Genomic DNA, 20629 nt, shown 5'->3' with positions numbered 1-20629 from the left:
CCATCTCCCACCCACAGCTACCTTTTGAAGAAAGGCACCCTCTTTGCCCTTCTCCTCAAGTTCCTTCTTCAAAAGAACTACAGAACCAAGAAAAGGGGTTGGCTATTATGTTCCCCCAGAAATTCCAGTGCCCCACCCTGCACTCCCAAAGGCTGGCAGCCATCAAAAAGAGCTCGGCTGTACATACTGAGCCAACAGCAAGGAGACCCTTGGGTGTTGGAGTTGATTTCAGCAGCATTCCCACCCCTTCCACTCTCTTGCTCAAATCTGAGATGATTGGCCAACGGAAGGCATTGGAGTTTCTCCAAAGAACAAACATCTGTTGAAAGACTATTGCTCAGTCTATGTTCTGCCCCAGGCACCGAGTCGGCTGGACATCCTTTGCCTCCTGAATATTGTACAATTGTGACAGGTGTGTAGTATCTCTATCTTACAGACGAGAAAGTAGAAATTCACCATGGCTAAAATGCCTGTGTGATGGGCCAGGAGTCCAACCTCAGTCCACCTGGTACAGAAGTCTTTTCTGTGAGCAATATTTTTTTTGTGCTAGGGAACGAACCCGGGGCCTTGCACATGCTAGGAAAGCACTCTACCTCTATCTAAGCTACATTACCCCAGGCCTTCTTTGTGTTGAGTTCCCCTCTATATGGCATTCCTTCCTCCATTTGTCATGTCCCCAGAGCCTCTGGCTGAACCTCATGGTTATGTCTTCATGAAAACTTATATTCTATGTCTCAAACTCCTCGATACTCAGACACGTACATACTTTTTCTTCATCAAGTTCAGCTAAAGCTCAGCTCTGCCATTAAGGTATGGGTTGTGTTTAGTCTCAGACACCAACACCCCCAGATACTCAAGTCTACTCAAGCGTACGTGTGAACACCAGAGTGTGCAGAGTGGGGGGAGGGGCTGCAGAACTCCAGAGTGAATGGGGTAGGTGTGGTTAGAAAAAATAATGATAACTCATACTTGTTTTGACTTCTTTTGGGTCATCATAATGTATTATAAAATCTCAGACTATATTCAAAGGAGAGCATGAAATTGAAAGTGTTACATTTATCAAAAGAAGTCATGGGTTAAAAAAAAAGGTATACCACATCCATATGTAGTTTTATAGGGATTTAAACATTTTTCCCATGCCCTTTTAATTTTTTCTTCCCATACTTGTCATCTCTATCCTGACTGGACTGCAAAATCTTAGGGGGTAGAGAATAACTACAATTTTTTTCTCCTTTCTGTCTTTCCCCTGATCATCTGATGTAATTCCTAGGAAGCACTCCTGCCTGTCTACCCCTGAGACCACAGGGGGGTCCGTCGGCTCCTCACCCTCCTCCTCCTCCTTGGCTGGGTCCTGCACCCTGAGTGGCCCTTGGACTCTCCATGAACAGGTCCCCCAGTCTATTCTCAAACACAGTTTGTTTTTCATTCGCTTTTTTGTTTTTTTCGGTCAGATCTATCCAGTCTGTGACCAAAGGATCTGAATTGATTTGAAGTCGACAAAGAAAGATTGCTAGAACAAAAAAATAGCACAAATAAAATACCACTAACTGGAACCTAACTATCTCAAGGGGGTCTGGGTTAGAATTTCCCTTTTGTACTCTTTACTGAAAAATTACTTTCTCAGTTAATTCACAGCAGTGACAAAATTGTTCTGAATCGTTAAGCTTCATAAGACAACAAACTAATGTAAAGCCCCCCCCCAACACAACAAAAATAAAGAGTGTGGTTTAAGAGCCTACTGTGTGCCAGGTACCAATTCCAACAACCAATGGGTTGTTCTTATCTCCAGCAGTCATAAAAGCAAGCTCTTCTTTGGGGCAGTGCCCTGTTAGCCTAATTCTACTGGTTGTATAGACTTCAAAGTTGAAGAAAATATTTTCAAGTGAAACTGGTCATCCCTTCCAACTGTAACATGCACAGTCTTTCTTCCTTAGACAGATGATTGACCTTTTGGGGGAATGGGGGCAGGCTGAAAGGAAAAACCAGATCTTTGGGGAAAGAAAGTAGGGTGATTGAGGCTGTCACATCAGGACTTCCTAACTCCCACTCCATGAAATCCTGGAGAAAGCCCAAGTCATCCACTCCAAGTCTCTCTTCTCCAGCTTATCCCAGACTCCAATCATATCCACCATAAAGAAAACCGGATTTGGGTTTTGAAGCTTAGATTCATCTCTTCATTCAAGGGAAAACTGCCTGGTGATGCCATCCAGTACCCATCTCCTATCAAAGGGAAACTGCTTCTGAAAGAGAAGCACCACACAGGTTTATTTAAAATCGCAAAACATACTTATGTCACTAACTCCCAAACTAAGATTTACAGTGCCAAAAAAGTGACTCTTCCGAGGTCAACATAGTTATATCAGGGTGGAACATAGCCAGAACTCAGGTCCCCTACTGCCAGTTCATCTTTTAAGTCTTTGCCCCGACTGAGGCCACTGAGGCCAGGGCAGAAGATGCAGCAAGTATTCTTGTGAAATTTGAGGGTGTTGGAGAGGAATCTCAAGAAGTTTGTTTACACTGACGGCCTGGAGAAGTCCAAGAAAACATGCAGAACTGGAATGTACCGGTCATCAAACGCAGACACACACAAATGATGTGGACACAGAAGCACAAACCCAGCTACACCGAGTGGACAGAAAAGACAAAACCCACTTCCCTGGGCCACCCCTCCAGTACCACATGTAGGGCTTGCAACAGGCCAGCAGAGGGCGCGCCGCCCCCAGGGAGACGAGAGAACGAGGTACGGAGCTGGGCGGGCTAGGGGAGCCGCAGGCGAGCCGGACGCGCCCCTGCGCCTTGGCCACTCAGGGTGCAGGACCCGGCCAAGGAGGAGGAGGAGGGTGAGGAGCGGACGGACCCCCCTCGTGGTCTCGGGAGCAGACAGGCAGGAGTGCTTCCTAGGAATTACATCACGCTGCGCAACGCTGCGGCTCTTGGACTCCTCTGGCGCATGGGGAGGGGGGCGCTGTGTGCTGGGGGTGCGTGTGGTGTGTGTATGTGTTTTGGGGGGAGGGGACTTAACCCGAGCCCGGGAGAGGAAGGCGAGAAGCACCCGGGGAAAACGCTTCATGCACATGGAGAAATTTCTTGCTTAGAACTGCACTGAGAAAAGAGCTCCCGGCACCTCCACGCCGCTCCCCTCCCAGTGCAAAGCACCCAGCTAGTGAGAGACCCCCCACCCCAACTCGAGCACCCCCCAACACCGGCCCTGCACCCTCCAGCCCGGCTCCAGCGCCGCCGGGAGCTTTCCCCGGGACTGGCCCTGGCGGGGCGCCTAGAGCCCCAGTTGCATTGCTCCAGGAGAAAGGAGGGGGGCGGTGCATTTTGCCGGAGGAGGAGAAGGGGGGTGGGTGGTGGGGGAGAGAGAAAATTGCGCGGAGACCTGCCAAGCGCCACCGCCGCCGCCACCGCCGCTGCCGCCGCCGCCGCCGCCGCCGCCGCCTGTGAGCTCCGGCGGGCAGCCCGACTGTCGGCTTCCCGGGGCATCTGGGTCCGGCGGGGCACAGCCCTGGGCGCTGCCGAAGCCGCCGCCGCCGCCTCCGCGGCGAGTGCAGGCGGCTTCCCCCGGAGCCTGTGCCGCTCCGGCTCCTCGGGGGTGGAGAAGTGGGGGGTGGGGTTGTTGTTTGGGGGGAAGGAGGGGGAGGGGGCAACGCCGAGAGAGTCAGTGGTTTCCATGGTGATGGAGCTGAAAGTGCAGGAAATTTAAAGGCTTGGACCCAGCGAGACAGACAAACCGGTGCCAACGTGCGCGGACGCCGCCGCCGCCGCCGCCGCTGGAGTCCGCCGGGTAGAGCCGGCCGAGGAGCCCGAAGCAGGCGGAGGGAAGTGCCCCAGGACCCGCTCGGCCAGCGGCGCTGCACAGAGCGGCAGGACGAGGAGCAGCGAGAGGAGGAGGAGGGGAGAGCGGCTCGTCCACGCGCCCAGCGCCGCCGCCGGCCCGGGAAGGCAGCGAGGAGCCGGCGCCCCCAGCGCCCCGCGGTCGCCCTGGAGTAATTTCGGATGCCCCGCCGCGGCCGCCTTTCCGACTAGACCCGAGAGAGGAGTTGCGGCCAACTCGTGTGCCTTTTTTCCACCCCGGTGGGAGCCGGCGCTGCGCAAAGGCTCTGCTCGCGGCTCATGCTGCCGGCCCTGCGCCTGCCCAGCCTCGGGTGAGCCGCCTCCGGAGAGACGGGGGAGCGCGGCGGCGCCGCGGGCTCAGCGTGCTCTCCTCCGGGGACGCGGGACGAAGCTGCAGCCCCGGGCGCGCGCCGGAGGCATGGAGCGCTGCCCCAGCCTGGGGGTCACCCTCTACGCCCTGGTGGTGGTCCTGGGGCTGCGGGCGGCACCGGCCGGTGGCCAGCACTATCTCCACATCCGCCCAGCTCCCAGCGACAACCTGCCCCTGGTGGACCTCATCGAACACCCGGACCCTATCTTTGACCCCAAGGAAAAGGATCTGAACGAGACGCTGCTGCGCTCGCTGCTCGGGGGCCACTACGACCCGGGCTTCATGGCCACCTCTCCCCCTGAGGACCGACCCGGAGGGGGCGGGGGAGCGGCTGGAGGAGCCGAGGACCTGGCGGAGCTGGACCAGCTGCTGCGGCAGCGGCCGTCGGGGGCCATGCCGAGCGAGATCAAAGGGCTGGAGTTCTCCGAGGGCTTGGCCCAGGGCAAGAAGCAGCGCCTGAGCAAGAAGCTGCGGAGGAAGTTACAGATGTGGCTGTGGTCGCAGACCTTCTGCCCGGTGCTGTACGCGTGGAACGACCTAGGCAGCCGCTTTTGGCCGCGCTATGTGAAGGTGGGCAGCTGCTTCAGTAAGCGCTCGTGCTCTGTGCCGGAGGGCATGGTGTGCAAGCCGTCCAAGTCCGTGCACCTCACGGTGCTGCGGTGGCGCTGTCAGCGGCGCGGGGGCCAGCGCTGCGGCTGGATTCCCATCCAGTACCCCATCATTTCCGAGTGCAAGTGCTCATGTTAGAACTCGGGGGCCCCCTGCCCGCACCCGGACACTTGATCGATCTCCACTGACGCCACCTACACCGACTCCAACCAGTTCCACCACCCTCTAGCGAGGGTTCTCAATGAACTTTTTTTTTTTTTTTTTTTTTTTTTTTTTTTTTTTTTTGGCTACAGAGACCTAGCTTTCTGGTTCATGTAATGCACTGTTTAACTGTGTAGGAATGTATATGTGTGTGTATATACGGTCCCAGTTTTAATTTACTTATTAAAAGGTCAGTATTATACGTTAAAAGTTACCGGCTTCTACTGTATTTTTAAAAAAAAATAAGCAAAAGAAAAAAAAGAACAGAGAAAAGAGAGACTTATTCTGGTTGTTGCTAATAATGTTAACCTGCTATTTATATTCCAGTGCCCTTCGCATGGCGAAGCAGGGGGGAAAAGTTATTTTTTCTTAAAGTACAAAGAGAGGGGGGAACTTTTGTAGAAGGACTTTTTAAAAGCTATTTTCCATTCTTCGGAAAGTGTTTTGATTTTCCTTGGACCTCGAAGAAGCTATAGAGTTCAATGTTATTTTACAGCTATTGTAAATATAGAGAACAAATGGAATGACTAATCATTGTAAATTAAGAGTATCTGCTATTTATTCTTTATAATATCCCGTGTAGTAAATGAGAAAGAAGTGCAGAGCAGGATTAAAGAAAACCACTAAAACCGACTGCGCTCGACCCTGCGATTCTGTGTGTTGGTGATTGATGGGGGCGGGGGGGGGGCAGGAGGGGGCGGGCAGGGGATGCCGCCGTGCCTACTACGCCTATTGGGAGAAGGGGCTCATCTCCTTGGACTCCCCTCCTGTGGTATGATTGAGGTGACTGCTGAGTTCCAATGGGGAGGGGAGCGTTATTCTCAAACCCCTCTTTTAAACATCACGTGGCCTCTGCCCAATCTCCCAGCATTTTCCCCCCCGTGTCACCAAAGCTCGGGCCTGTAGTGACCTCGACACCCAGCCGGCCCCCTGGAGCTGACCCCAGGCTGGGCTGAGGGGAGGGGGGAGGGTGGGCGGCCGCTTTGTCCTGCCTGACAGGCCCTTCACAATGGGGACACGTGTCTTTCACACCTACCCTGGGGGCGGAGTGCCGCTGAAACTTGACCCCCAAGGAATGGGGGGGGGGGGTCAGAGCGCGCCCACCCAGATCCCGCCACCCCTCCCGCCTTGCCCCCCCCCACACACACACACAATATCCAGCCCATGTTAACCCTTTGCACGCCCGGAAGCTAAGGCTGTTGGAGTTGAGGTGATCCATTGGAATCAACAACGCACAGCCTCGGTGATCTTGCAGACCCGAGCCCCAGAAGTCCCAAGACTTCAGCTGGAATTGCGAGGGATAGCTGGGAGATTTGACACTCACCTCCGCCTCCCGCAAGACCTAAGGAAGACTTTGAGGTCCAGGGTTTCGGGGGGAGGGGGACTGATTTGGGGTAAAATTCGCCACCTCTGGGATCTGCTTTGGGGAGAGGGGTACGTCCCAGCTCTGGACACTTAACTCCACTTGAGCCGGGGAAGGTGTGGGGGTGTTTAGAATTCAGAATCCGGATCTTTGCGCCGTAGGACTGGAGACAGAGGGTGTGCTCCCTTAAAGAGACGCATAGACATCAGCCCACCCCACCCGGTAAAAAGCCAACTTCTTGGGAGCAGCGCTTGACTCGCGTGAGTCCCTCCGCCTCCATCCCGGGTGGCGCCCATCCGCGCAGCTCCACGTGGACCCACTTCCTGACACTGCTCCCCGCTCCCTTTATTTATCTTGGACTCCAAAGTCGCTCTCCTTTGCTCCCTCCCCACACTGCCCCCCCCACCCCGCCCCGGCCACCTCCTCGCGCCTCCGTCCTACCGCCCCCCCCCTCCGAGTCCCGAGTCCCCGACGAATCTATGCTAATTATTTCAAACCTGCGCTCGGTCCCCAGCGCAGTCTCAATGCCCCCGGCCCCGCCCGCCCTGTCCCTCCAGCCGGGCGCTTTCTTCCCTCCCGACGCAGCCTTGGTGGCTCCTCATTTCAATAGCCTGGCCCGGGAGCCGGAGCCCCCTCCCCGGCGCTGCCTCCGTCAGCCGTGGGACAGACGTTAGGGTATTCATTAACTGAGAGCGGAGGAATAACGGCATTATTCCCCCCAGAGAGGGCACCCTGCCCCCGCGACTATCTGAGGCTTCATTGTAAAAGGATTAAAAGTTAAAGACCTCCATCTTATGATTCTTTCATTTAATCTTCCTGGCGCCTGGGAGACACGCTGGATGGATGATGGCTTTTAAAATATTCCTAATGTCGGCTACCTTAAGACTCCAAGCCGGGCAAACAAACGTAATTTATTTCCAGAAGAAAGGGGATATTGAGATGTTTAAGTTTATGAACCGCCGTCCCCATGTATATTTGTTAAGTTCTGACAAATACCCAAATAACGTTAAAATCAGCCATTCATCACTTATGAATTTATGCAAAACTTTCTGTGCCCCGGGCCAATATTTTTTTAGACAGAGTTTCACTTGCGAGGGGCGGAGGAGGTGGGGAGCAGGGAAGAGGAGGGGGTTTGGTGGGGGGGAGCCGAAAGCAAGAATTTTCATGCCTGGTAAACACGCGAATTATGCGAAGAGAGTTATTCCCAGCTGGGCGGGCAGCCAAAACTCGGAGAGCGCGCCGGGGCCAGCGCCCCCACCCCCACGTTGGCAATGTCATTGGATTACAATGCGAGGTCTTCCCCTCAGCGACGCCCCCTCCTCCCTCCGCGGGCCCGCCCGCGCCCCTCCTCCCCACCCCTGCCCACTTGGAAAACCCGCTTGCAGCCGGCGAGCTTCTCGGCTTTCAGAGCAGGAGCCAGTGTGAGCTGGGAGGACCCGGGCTGCAGACGTGACGGGCCACAGACCACCGGACTGACAGACCAAAAGCGTAGGGGCCAGGCAGCTCCCCCGGCGCCAAGATAGGACCCATCAGGACCCAGGCAGTCCCCGAAGAAGACAAGGATGTGCTAGTCCTGGAACACGTGCCCGATGCACAACCGGTTACATCTCCACTATGATTAATGTTGATAACACTGTAATACTAATAATAGCATCAATGAGGAAAGGAAGAGAGAGCTCTGAGCAAAGAGGCAAGAAAACTGTCCCCCTGGGGTCACCTAGTGCCTATCACCTACCTATAAGGGAAAAAAATGCTCTAGGTGTGTGTCTTCTGTGGCTTTGACAGCAAGTACCTACGAATTTATACAGCTGCTGGAGGACAAATCCTCCCCTGGATGGAGATTAGAAACTACTACAGATACATGCACATCGACATTTCCAAATCCTGGAAGAGAATGAATGGTAAGGTTCCCACCACTCCACATGCCTCCCACCAGGATTGTGAGAATTCACTCATCTCTCTTTTTGCAACTTTTCCCTTATTCTTTTCTTCCACCCTCTCAGCACCCTGCCACACACCACACTACAGCCAACTGAGGCCAAATGTCCAGGGGAAGCCAGCCCACTCTATGGAGGAGAGCCCTCTGGCCCCCAGAGTCTGGGAATAAGATCTGGTTCCCTGTTGAGATGTAGAAGTCAGGGGTCCATTATCAGTCTTGCTTCTGAGACTCCTGGGAAAGGGGGTTGAAGTTTGGTGGCAGCTGCAGGAAGAAGCTGGCTGTGTATTAAGAGCTCTTAGCTGTGCTTGATGGGGACAGCAGGGGGAGGGCCCAGCCCATATTGGTATTTTGAAGGGGGTGATTCATCCTTTTTCTTTAATGCTCTTGGAATGTCAGGGCTGGAGGGGAGCTTAGATTCCAATGCCCACCGCTCAATTTACCAATGAGAAGACAGAGCTCTGCAGCCACTTGCTGAAGATCACACAGATTAATACAGTTGGGGTTGGTTAGGTGGTCCCTATTGTGCCTCTTCACTGATATCTCGCTCTCTCCCTCTTGCTCACTGTCTCTCTCTCACTCTCCCTCTCTTTCTCTCTCCCCTCCTCTCCTCTCCCCAGTTGACAAAATAACAATCAGCAATTGATCAACCCTTTCTGTTGTACCTATTCAACAAGCATTTTATTAATAGTTTGTAACATGCCAAACACTGTGCCACACATTTTCATCTAAACTCTCTCATTTCTAAATAAGAAAACTGGAACTCAGAGAATTTAAGCATCTTGCCCAAAGCCACACAGTAAGTGGCACAAACACAGTTCAGAATCCAAGCTACCACCAAGGTCTATACTTCTTCCAACTACTCTTTGCTTTAAGGACTTGAACACTTGGTTTGGGAGACAGAGCACATGCCACACCGTGTGCTAGGAAGTCTCAACTCAGGCTCTATGGGATTCATGGCTGGTAAGATATACAAAAATGTTTTTTATGCACTTTGTTATGTACAAGTTCTTCCTCCGCCCCTTCCCCTACATAAGGAAGTTCCAATGCTATAGAGGAGGTAAAAAATAAAGAACAGCATAAAGGATAAAAGACGAGTGAAACCATCAAACCTGGACCAGGAAGAGGAGGGCTCACTGCTGAAGTGGGGCAGTCAGAGAAGGCATTTAACTAAAGTCTCAAAGAACAAGTTGAATGTTGACCCATTGAAGTGAGGATGGGGGAGGAAAGGCCATTTGGACAGAGAGAGCAGTATAGGCATGGTGTTGGAAAAGTATTTGTGTGTTTGGGAAATAGCTCAAACAAACTTTAGCATAGGATGGATTCGTGCCGAGGAGAGCAAGCAATAAAGTCTGAAAAGCAGGCTGAAGCCAAATTAGAGAGGATTTCAAATGCCAACTACGAGCACTAGACTTTATTTCTCAAGCAATAGGGAGCCATTGAGAGCTTTTGAATAGGGCAGAGACACCATCAGAGCATGACAGCAAAAGGTATTACTTACTCATTCAATAAATATATTTGAGCACTTTTCTGGTTATCTATGGTATATAAGAAGCTACACCAAAATCAAGTCTTAACCAGTTTGTTTTGCTTATGATTCTGCAGGTCAGGAAGGACTCAACTGGACAGTTCATCTATTATATTCATAGTGTCAATTGTGGGCCTGGAGGATCACCACCAAAATGGCTTCTGGCACCTGGGTGTCATCCAGGATCCCAGCCAGTATGTTGACCAGAGCCCTTCAAGTCACTTCTTACAGCCTGATTGCTTCAGAGGAGTTAGACTTATTTGGCAGCTCCTGGCTCTGAAAGTGTCCTAAGCTAAGAGGCCTGGATCAAAGCTGCAGGGCATCTTATGATGTGGCCTCCGATGTATCAACAGTGTTTCCACCTCAGTCTATTGGTAAGCAAGTATCCAAATCAGCCCACTTTAAGGGGAAGGAAGGCAGCCCCACCATGGAGCAGCAGGGAATTGGGATCATCTTTAACCTACCTTACGGGAAGCAGTTCTGTATGTTGACTCTGCATCCTGTGCCCAGACACATACATGAAGAGAAAGTCATTTTCAATATATGTTGAGTGCCAGTGTCCTGGGGACAGGAGATGGGAATAGAGGCTGCTGAGAGATGTGTTGCTGTCATCCATGCGTGAGGATCCTCAGTGCTGACGAACAAACAGACATCACTGGCCAGATTGACAGGATGTGGTGGTTGAAGGGGATACCCCTGATGTTTCAGTCCTTCACAAGACTAGGCACAGAAGAGGAATCTCAGATGAATGAGTTCTGCAGCTCCTCCACCCACACCCACAGTACAGCACTTGGCATGGTTGTGCTCAGGACATGCTCACTGTACTGGGTGAAGGGAACTGACTTGAGGGGCCCCAAGGTATCATTGTAGGTTTCTGAAAAAAAGGGATGAGTGTGAAGATTCTTCTGGATGAGATTTGTATGGAAAAAAAAAGCATAAAGGTAGAACCAAAGGCTGGAAGGCCACCTAAGAGAAATCGCTACTGTCATCTAGTCCTGAATGCAGTGTGGTCAGGAGGAAGGGAGGGAGAAAGACAAAACTGAAAGGTGTTTTAAAGGAAAGCAGAAGTTGGGTCCAGCCTGCATTTTTGGATAAAGTCGGGAATTACTGGCTTTGGGGAAGAAGCTGTCCCCTTTAAATAGAACATGCCCCTTTTTCCTCCACAGTGGTGTCTTCTTTTCACTGCATACGTCACTCACATTACCTACCAGAGTCATTGTAGGTATTTATAACTGGGATCACTGGATTAGATGTAAGGAGGAGACTGAAAGTAAAAAGCAAATTTTGATTCTTTTGAAATAATAAAAGCAAGTCTGAAGGCAACTGTATACAGAATTTGGAAAGAGCATCTGGATTTTGAGGAAATGATGATAGAATTACAATATTTAAACTGAGATATCCTTAAGGTTCTTCCCCAACCCCCTTCATTTGACTGCAAAAATTAAGGCTTACCATAGTTGATTGTCCCAGTGCTAGTTATTTTGGATCAGAACTGGCACTAGCCGTGACACTTCCAGATTTCCAATTCAGTCCACCTCTTACAGTTGTTATAAATTAGATGTGAACAGTGTTAAATTTTTTTTAAGAGAGAGTGAGAGAGGAGAGAGAGAGAGAATTTCTTAATATTTATTTTTTTTTAGTTCTCGGCGGACAAAACATCTTTGTTGGTATGTGGTGCTGAGGATCGAACCCGGGCCGCATGCATGCCAGGCGAGCGCGCTACCGCTTGAGCCACATCCCCAGCCCCAGTGTTAAAATTTTAAAAGCACTTTTAAGTACATTATTTTATTTTACTTCTGGTATGGGATTGAACCCAGGTATACTCTACTAGTAACCTATATCATCACCCTTTAAATTTTTTTTTTTAACTTTGATACAGGGTCTTGCTAAGTCATTGAGGCTGGCCTCAAACATGTGATCCTCCTGCCTCAGCCTTCAGAGCCACTAGCATTACATTCATGTGCCACTTTGCCTGGCTCAAGAACAGGACTTCATATGAAATGAGATGTTAAAACTTCTAAGGACAGGAAATGGGTCTTATATCCAGGGCCTCACACAGGGCCTAGCCCATAACAGCACATAACAGATATTAACTGGAGGAATAAATGTGCATAGGCTCATTTCACAGCTAGGAAAACTGGTGCTCAGAGCAAGTGAGCAAAGGATGGATGCTCACAGAGCTCATTCCTGATGGTGGAGACAAGCAGAGATGGAGCCTTGCCTACTGAGAGATTCAGCTGCTGTTGTGTCACTTTGGGGTTGAGCCCCAGAAAACCAACCACACATCTGCAAATTGCTTAGTAAGTCTATGTAGTAAGAATAAAGGAGATAGTGAGAGCCTGCACTCGCCAACCAAAACAGGCCCTGCAGTGTCTGGCTTCGAAGACTTCTTCCCAGCTAGTGTTGTAAAGGACTCCTGACTGGTGTGCAGTTTATTCAATTAAGGGGGGGGAAATAGTCAGGCAAGGGAAGTAGTCCCTCCCTCATTTTACAGATGCAAAAGCTTGCAGAAACAGGAAGCCTACTTGCCCAGGATCCAACAGGTAGGCAGTTGGTGGTAGATCCAAGTTCCAGCAACTACAGGCTGCTGGAAGTGGTGGGGGTTAGTGCTCCCTAAAGGTTCTTCCTGATTCCATGCTCCAATCCATTCTCCACACTATAACCCAAGTGACCTTAAGACACACATGTGGTCTTGTTACTCCTGCTTAAACCCTCTCCAGGGTTTCCCTTGGCTCTGAGGATAAAGGCCAGAATCCTTACCAGACTTGGGCCCTCCCTCCCCTGGCTCTGGATTCAAGCCACACAGGCTGTCTTTCAGTTCCTCTCATACGAAAGCGCCCCACATCTTCACTCCAGGACCTTTGCACATGCAGCACCTTCAGTCAGGGCTGCCTCCTCTGCCAGTCCTAAATGCAACCCCACTCTTCAGATCACACATTGTCAGGGGTGGCAGGTCCAGTCCCCTGAGATCCCTGCTCCCTCCACTCTCTGCAGTTTGTAGCTGGGACTGTCATGAGTTGCTTAACTACATGGATACGTCGTGAGAACTGCAGTGTTTGGTGATCTCATCATGGTGTGACCATCAGAGAATGTTCTACACCCACAAGCCTAGATGGCAGGGTGCAGTCACTCCAAGCAGCCTCTCAATGCAATCGAGAGAAACAGTAAGCGAGAGATGCAGGAGGCTGTGACCAGAGTAACACGGTGTACTCTTTTGCAGTAAACTTTTTTTTTTTTTAATACGTAGGAGTACATTCTGAAGTAATGGTGAAAAACAGTAGTAGTTGTTTATTATCAAGTGTCATGGCAGTGTACGTCTCATGTGTGCTATATACTCTTACACGACTGGCAGAGCAGGAAGCTGGTTTACACCAGCGTCACCACAAGTGTGTGAGTGATGAACATCACCCAGCTATGACATCACTAGGCAATGGAACTGTTTCATTTCATTATAATCTTGACCACTGTCACATACGCAGTCCACTGTGATACGTAGCTGTATTTGTAATTCAGTATATGTGTGTTCTGTCTCTTCCAGTAGATAGCCTCCTCCCTTCTTTAACTGCCATAATATTCCTGGTCACTGGTGCAGTTTGGGTCCCATGTAGATACTCATTAGAGAGAGAGAGAGAGAGCAATGAGTACCCTGAAAAAGTGAAGAAATATTATTTGATCCCCTTCCTGGCATATGCCAGTTTGTGTCTGAGGCTCTGAGAATACCTAAAATTCAGAGTTCAGTTCCTCTTAAATAGTGATCAAAGGAAGATTTAAGAATGTGCCCAATGTGTGATGCAGGGCAAGAGGCAGAGAGCCCTAAGGGGACTCTATCAATTCTAGGGATTACAGCGACTCCCGGATTACTGAACCTGAGAGTCCTGCCTGCCTGAGTAGGTGGGGAGGGATGCCTGAGTTGCCAGATAAACCCTTCCAGGAAATCAAGGGTCCTCCCCATAAATGGGAGATCAGTACCTACAAAAGCTTCCCATCAGAAGAAGCTCAAAGCACCAAGTGATTCATGGGGAACATTCTGAGAAGAGTCTCAAGGGTGGGTGAAAGTATCCCTTTTCCCTACATCTGAAATCCTAAAAATGGGAAAGTTTATCTTATCTATGGGACAGTTAAAACTTGATCTTTCCTGCCTAGGGAATAATAAAATTAAGCAATGACTAACTCATGTCTAAAGCTTTACTGTTCACAAACCACTTTCACATGCATTATCTCTTTCAAATCCACACGACAGCCCACGGCCAGAATTTTCATAGATAAGGAAACTGAGACTGAGGAGTAACTTGCCCTAGAGGCATAAACTTTCCTACTGACAGGGAAATTTGATATTATGAAGGAAAACAAAATAAAACACCATGGATTTTGAGCAAAATCAGGCTAGGTTTGGATCTGACTCTATGGCTTTTAGCAGGGAAACTCTGTTAAGATGTATGACTTCCCTGAGATCATTGATATCTACCTTATCAGGGCACTGAGATGTTCCAAAACGTTCCATCCATATAACCCCTGGTTGTATGTAAGAGCCCAGACAGTGATGGTTTCCTTTCATCTCCCCAACTCCAGGGCCTGTGCCGTGTGCTCCCCACCCCACCCCACCCCACCCCATCAGGATAGAAGCTGACCATCCTGCTACCAGAGGTGGTGACAGCTACTTGCACAGGTCTTTGTGCTGCAGAGTCCATATAAAAAATCCAATGGATTCTTCTTTGTCTCAGCTGAACAAATGGTTTTGAGCTTTCCAGTTGTTTTTATTTGTTTCTGTTGTTGATGCTTTTAAGTCATAAACCAAAAAAATGAATGAGGGCAAGAAAACCAACGATCAAGGCAAAGCTAAGAGAGACGATAGTGAAATCAAGATGGAAAAGCATTGGGCAATTGCCCAATGGTAGGAATCCTGCGCAGGTAAACTAGACCTAATTTGTTCTGATTCTAAAAATTCCTCATTCCTAGTTACTGGCCCTTAACGGTTGTTCTTGTTATTGGAATTGCCCGGAAGTGACTACCTCTCAGAAGCAGTCTTGCCTGGTGACATTCCAGCTTCACTTCAGGGGCAGGAACCTGGTGAAGAACAAGATCATCCCAGCCATGTAGGGCCAAAGTTTCTGAGAGAGGCAAGGAGCAATGTCAGCCACGGAGGACCTGAAAGACACCTGTCGGCTCTCAACCACCCTCCTAGGAAATGAAGAAACAGGCACAAAGAGGGAGAGTGATGTGGTCAAAGTCCAAGTGCTGTGGTCCTGCGGATCATAAATGTCCCCCAAAGGCTCACGGGTCAGAGTCTTGTTCCCTGGAGGGGTGCTATTAAGAGCTGATAAAAGCTTTAAGAGAAGAAGCCTAGCAGGAGGTAATCAGGTTACTGCGGATATGCCCTTGAAGGAGATGGTGGAACCTGGTCCACCATGAACTCCCTACCACAATGAGCTGCCTTATCACAGGCCCCAAAGCAAGAAAACCTTCAAAACTGTGAGACAAAATAACCTTTTTATCCTTACAAGATGGTTATCTCAAGTATTTGTGATAATAACAAAAAGATAACTAACAGAAACCTCAAATTAGAGACCAAGGTTAATGGAGGAGGAACTTTAATGAGGGTAGGTAACTAACCCACAGACTGAAGGGCCTTATGCCTGCCAAGTTGGACAACTTTCCAAAATAATGCATTCCAGGGCAGGTTGCCCAAGGGCCTGGGACTCTGCTATCTTCCTTCTTCACTTTAAAAGCAAGCACAATGGGAAGCCTTGCACTGCAACTCCAGCCCCCCCCCCCACACACACACACACACACCAAGCCCTGGGGCACGCTCAGTGATTTCTGGTTGGATACTTGGAGATGAGTGCTCCCCAGAGTTCTGATCAGTTCTCTTCTCACTTCCTTTTACATCCTCTGCTTGAGGGGAAACTCTGGGCTCCTCACGTTGAGAGCAATCAACCCTGGTTGGCCTGCACCCAAATCTCTGCCCCAGGCCAGTTCTCTCTCCTAAGCGGAACATCCATAGAGCCAACTGCTTCTTGGACTTCTCCACATCAAAGTCATGTCCAAAGTGGAATCCTAACCCTGTTCTTAAACCTGATCTCAGTGTTTTCAGTTTTCTCATATTTTGAATAGCAGCCCCACTGTTCACCAAGTATATAGACTAAATCCATAGTCCATTTTTATATATGGTCAGCTTCTTCCTCATTGTGGCCTGTTTATACCAGGACAAGCTGGGGTGGAGTCATGGCACTGACTTGAAGGTCATCAAGAGCAGTGTGACTGCCATCGATTCCAGTCATTGTTTCATTAGAGGTGAAGAAATCAAGACCCAGACAGACACAGAGACTTGCCCAAATTGTCAAAGTTGATTAGCACTAGAGCTGGGACTGGATCCTGTGACACCCGTGAAATGCCCTGTTGTCATTTTCCTGATGTTAAAAATCACATCTTAACAAAAGTTCAATATGAACTGTGGTATATATACACATATATACTGGAATATTACTCAGAATTAAAAGAGAATAAAATTATGGCATTTGCAGGTAAATGGATGGAGTTGGAGAATACCATGCTAAGTGAAGTAAGCCAATCCCAAAAAACCAAAGGCTGAATCTCTCTGATAAGTGAATGCTGATCCATAATGGGGAGCCGGGAGGCATAGGAAAAATGGAGGAACTGTGATTGGGCAAAGGGAAGGGAAGGCGGGTGGGTGTATGAGGGCAGGAAAGATGGTAGAAAGTGATGGACATCATTAACCCAGGTACATGCATGATGCACATATGGTGTGACACTACATCGTGTACAACCACTGAAATGAAAGTTGTGCTGCAATTGTGCACAATGAATCAAAATGCATTCTGTTGTCATATATACCTAATTAAAATAAATTAATTTTTTTTAAAAGTTCAATATGATTATCTCTTGTTTTGTTTCCTGAATGAAGCATTTCTTTAAAGAACATGTTGATTCAAGCCCTACTATCCCACAAATGTCAGAGAGATCATTGGGGTACTGGAAGAACCACATACTCATAGGATCAGCTACTTCCCACCTGTCAGACCAGACTGTGGTCTAGCTCTCATAGACAGGCCTCTGCCCTCCTTCCCTGAGACATCCCCAGAGGCGCAGCCCTGGTGAGTCTGGTCCATCAGCACACTACCTGAATCAGATCAGCATGGTGGGTGGAGAGAGCTCAAGTTCTAGAGCGGGAGAGATCTGGATTGGCAACCCACTCTGAGAATTAGCCATAAACCCACCAGTTCTCCTTCCTGACAATGGCCAGATCCAGATCATGTTATGATTTCCTCCATCTGTTAAGCACTTACCCCCCAGCAGGAACTGTACGGAGTCCACAAACTGAATACTCCTTGCTTTCCAGTTCTTTATCCATGAGCAAAATCAGTAACACTGACTGTCATTCACTGGGCCATGCACACTGCTAAGCATCCCCTGCTCATTCCATGAGGTTGGCGGGGGGGTGGGGGTGGTGGCAGGGGGAAGATTGTTTACAGATGAGGAAACTGTTTACTGCAGGGATGGAAGCAGGTGAGAAATGAAAGCACCTGGCATAACGCCTGCCCTGTGTGGGCACTTTGGGAGTGTCATCTGTCACTTATGGGGTTGAGGCAAAGGACAAGGAACAAGAGGGAGAGACATGGGGTCAAATTTTTGGAACCTGTTCTGATCCTGTGTGGTGGGGTGTCACTAAATACAATGCATGAAAATGCTAATCCGCCTTTGACAATGTCAATCTAGTCGCTAAAACACCAGCACTTTCCTTTTTCTCTAGCTCTCTGCACTAGTATGCAAACACACACACACACACACACACACACACACACACACTTACACAAGTATATGCACTAGAGCTTTTATTTTTCTTCTGCTTCTTTTGCTCCCCTACATTTGGTCTTCACAGCAGCGATGAAAAGGTGATCCAACGGCAGTCCACCACCCCACCCCCCGCCTGCCACACAAACATATTTTGATCAAAGTTAGTCCATCTAACTTAGAAGTGTTGTTCAGAGGTCCAGGCTTTCTTTCCCCAAAGCAGCAGGACATATTTCCTACAGGACGAGGACAAAGGGGAAGAGGCTAGAGAATCTCTACTTATACAAATAAAGAAAGAAAGAAAAGAAAAGAAAAGAAAGAAAAACTCTTTCTAGGATGCAGACAGAGCCAAAGAACCAAAGCCCTTGGAAGCCCCAGACAAGTTGTCCCAAGATGTGAGTACCTGTGAGGCCTGTCTAAGGTTCCTGACTCTGGGGTATGCTATGACTAAGAGCCCTTAGTATTTTCAGTCTTTTTTTTTTTTTTTTTTTTTAAATCTGAGCCCAGTACTTGCAAGCCTGGAATCACAGAATCCATGCCTAGCACCACCCATGACACTAAACCCCCTAGCCCATGTGGTCCCTTCTCATGTGAGACAGGTCAGTAATAACCATTCTTTGCAGATATCCTGAGCATGAGGGTTGACAGAGCATCTCAAACAATGCATCTCAATGATCCTCCCATCCACCCAAGGAGAACCTTATTATTACCATCATTCCCCTCCCCTCTCTTTTGGCAAGAAAATTGAGTCTCCAAATGCCCCAAGATTACTCTTCTAAAAAAAACAACAATCAGTTGTTCACAGCCTCTTCATCTGAGGTCAGGACTGCTTGACTACCATGCTACAGCTGATTCCTGCCCCAAAGCTATTATTTACACCTTACACCACATTACACAGGGGTGATATTAGACCAGTGGAATTGATGAGGCAACTATGTTGTTTAGAAGTTGAGAGAATCTGAAAGATTCTGTAAAGTGATTCTCTACTCATCCCTGTTTTACAGTGGAGGAAACTGAGCCTACAACACGATAGCTACACACTATATACCTATTCAAGTGCAAAGAGGAAAAGTGTCATTCTCAAAGTTGCACAACTAGTAAGGGGATAGGAATAAAACTCTGTCCTAACTTCTAGTAGACTTCAACATATGTCTACTAAGCCAAGTGTTGGAAAATGTATCAGAAATGGTCCTTGACCTGGAGATTGGCATGTATCACTAAGTGAGCTCTTGATCTATCCCAAGAGCTTCAATAATTTGAAGGATAAGCAATAGTGAGCCCAAAAAAGTAAGGAGGCAGAGGAGAAGAAAAGAAGCACTACTCTTAAGGAGAAGGCATGACCCACACAGGGAGATCTGAAATAACTTGATCTGAACTAGGAACTTCACACAGTTCAATATTACTATAACTGAAAGCATGAGCCTGGGAATGGTAAGGTAATAAAAACTAGGGTATAAGTCAATGGCATGCAATGGAAGGCCTTGTAATCCATATTCAGGAGTTTAGACTCTACCTTTAAGATTATTGAGAGTCGTGAAAATGTTCCTATGGAGAAGACACTCATTGAAAGATTTGGGGGAAGCCTTCATCTTTTGGGTGCCTTCCAATACTATCTATCTTTGTCATGCAATTTGTCATGGAGATCAAATTCATCCATCCATTCATTCATTCACCGGGCACCTTCCATGTATCTAGCCCTGGGCTATGCATTGGGAGTCTACTCCCCATTCTCATGGAGAGAAGATGGAAAGACAAGTCAAATGACGTGCATTTACAACACAAGCCATGGTATCAGAGTCACTCAGGGCTGTTTGCCCAGGCCAGTGGGTAGAATAGATCAGGAACTGTTTTCTTGAGAATGAGATATCAAAATTGATATTGAAGGGTAAATAGTTAGTCTGGCAACAAAAGAGGGGAGATGTTCCAGGCAGCAGTAACAGCATTAAGCAGAGGTCAGAAAGTACGAAAGCACACAATCAATTCAGGGAATTGAAAATAAGAACCGTATGTAGACGTGTGTTGCAAACAACAAGGCATTGTAATAATATGATCATCAGGTTCATGGGGGAACCTGCAGACATACACCGTAAGCAGAACACACTGCATTTTCCTAATGGCTGTGGTGTCCAACCCCTTCAGATTCTGCCCTTACATCCTCTGGATTGCCGCAAAGATGCCAAGAGATAATTTCACTTGTCAATTATTTAACCTGTTCTTCACGGCTTTTCCTTAAGAAAAGAATATCAGAGATGTGTACAGAGTGATTGGGTTACCCATTATAACTTTAGATTCTCAAGCAATTCTGTAGTGGGAAAAAAAAAAAAGACATTTTCTTCCCATCCCCATTTTATGGATTAAGATGGTAAAACAAAATACAGAGAGCAGCAGAGAAACCAGGATCTGGACCCCATCTCTCCGCCTCCAGGTCCTTTACTCTTCCAGACCTTGTAATTGCATTTATCACAGAATCACAAACCATCCTCCCAGACGTTTGTGATAGAAGGCACTTGCCACAGTAAGCATCCCTTTTCAGGGATTACCTTGTGACCTTAAACCTCCTTAGTTAAAGCATCTCCAAATCACTTTGACTAGAAGATAACATCAGTTTTTTTGTTTTTTGTTTTTTTGGTTTTTTTTTTTTTTGGTCTGGGGAAGTTTCCTGTAGGCAGAAAATCTTATCCTTAATGGGCAGATTTCCCAAGTTTAATCAAGGAAGGCGCTATTTCCTGCCTACAGGGTTCTGGCTCCTTAACCTCTTTTGCCTTAGTCAATACTTGCTTAAAATTTAGAATCCAACTTATTTGAAGGCCTAAATCAACTGGAGAGGCAAAGGGGACTAGGTCTGGATCCACAAAACGAGGATTGGAGATTTCCATGCCTTTGCCTCTTAATACCTCTGAGATCTGGGGCAAAGCTCTTATCTACAGCATATCTGAGGTCCACACACACCTTGGTTTAAATCGCAGTGCTGCTAGG

The 20629-nt window shown here is 48.5% G+C and overlaps 1 protein-coding gene across 1 annotated transcript; it reads left to right on the top strand.

The window, feature by feature from the left end:
* Window positions 1–3646: 3646 nt before the first annotated feature.
* Window positions 3647–5650, top strand: NOG (noggin). Its single transcript, XM_081271105.1, has one exon. It carries the CDS (start codon window positions 4256–4258, stop codon window positions 4952–4954), a length of 699 nt encoding a protein of 232 aa, XP_081127231.1. The 5' UTR covers window positions 3647–4255; the 3' UTR covers window positions 4955–5650.
* The last annotated feature ends 14979 nt before the right edge of the window (window positions 5651–20629 follow it).

Source organism: Spermophilus citellus (assembly GCF_964194105.1).
Source record: "Spermophilus citellus genome assembly, chromosome: 17".
NCBI lineage: Eukaryota > Metazoa > Chordata > Mammalia > Rodentia > Sciuridae > Spermophilus > Spermophilus citellus.
Note: the sequence above shows the minus strand (reverse complement) of the source record. Positions and strands in the feature narration are given on the sequence as shown.

Coding starts and splice junctions, on each gene's coding strand:
- NOG (XM_081271105.1), top strand. CDS start 4,256: ATGGAGCGCTGCCCCAGCCTGGGGGTCACCCTCTACGCCCTGGTGGTG.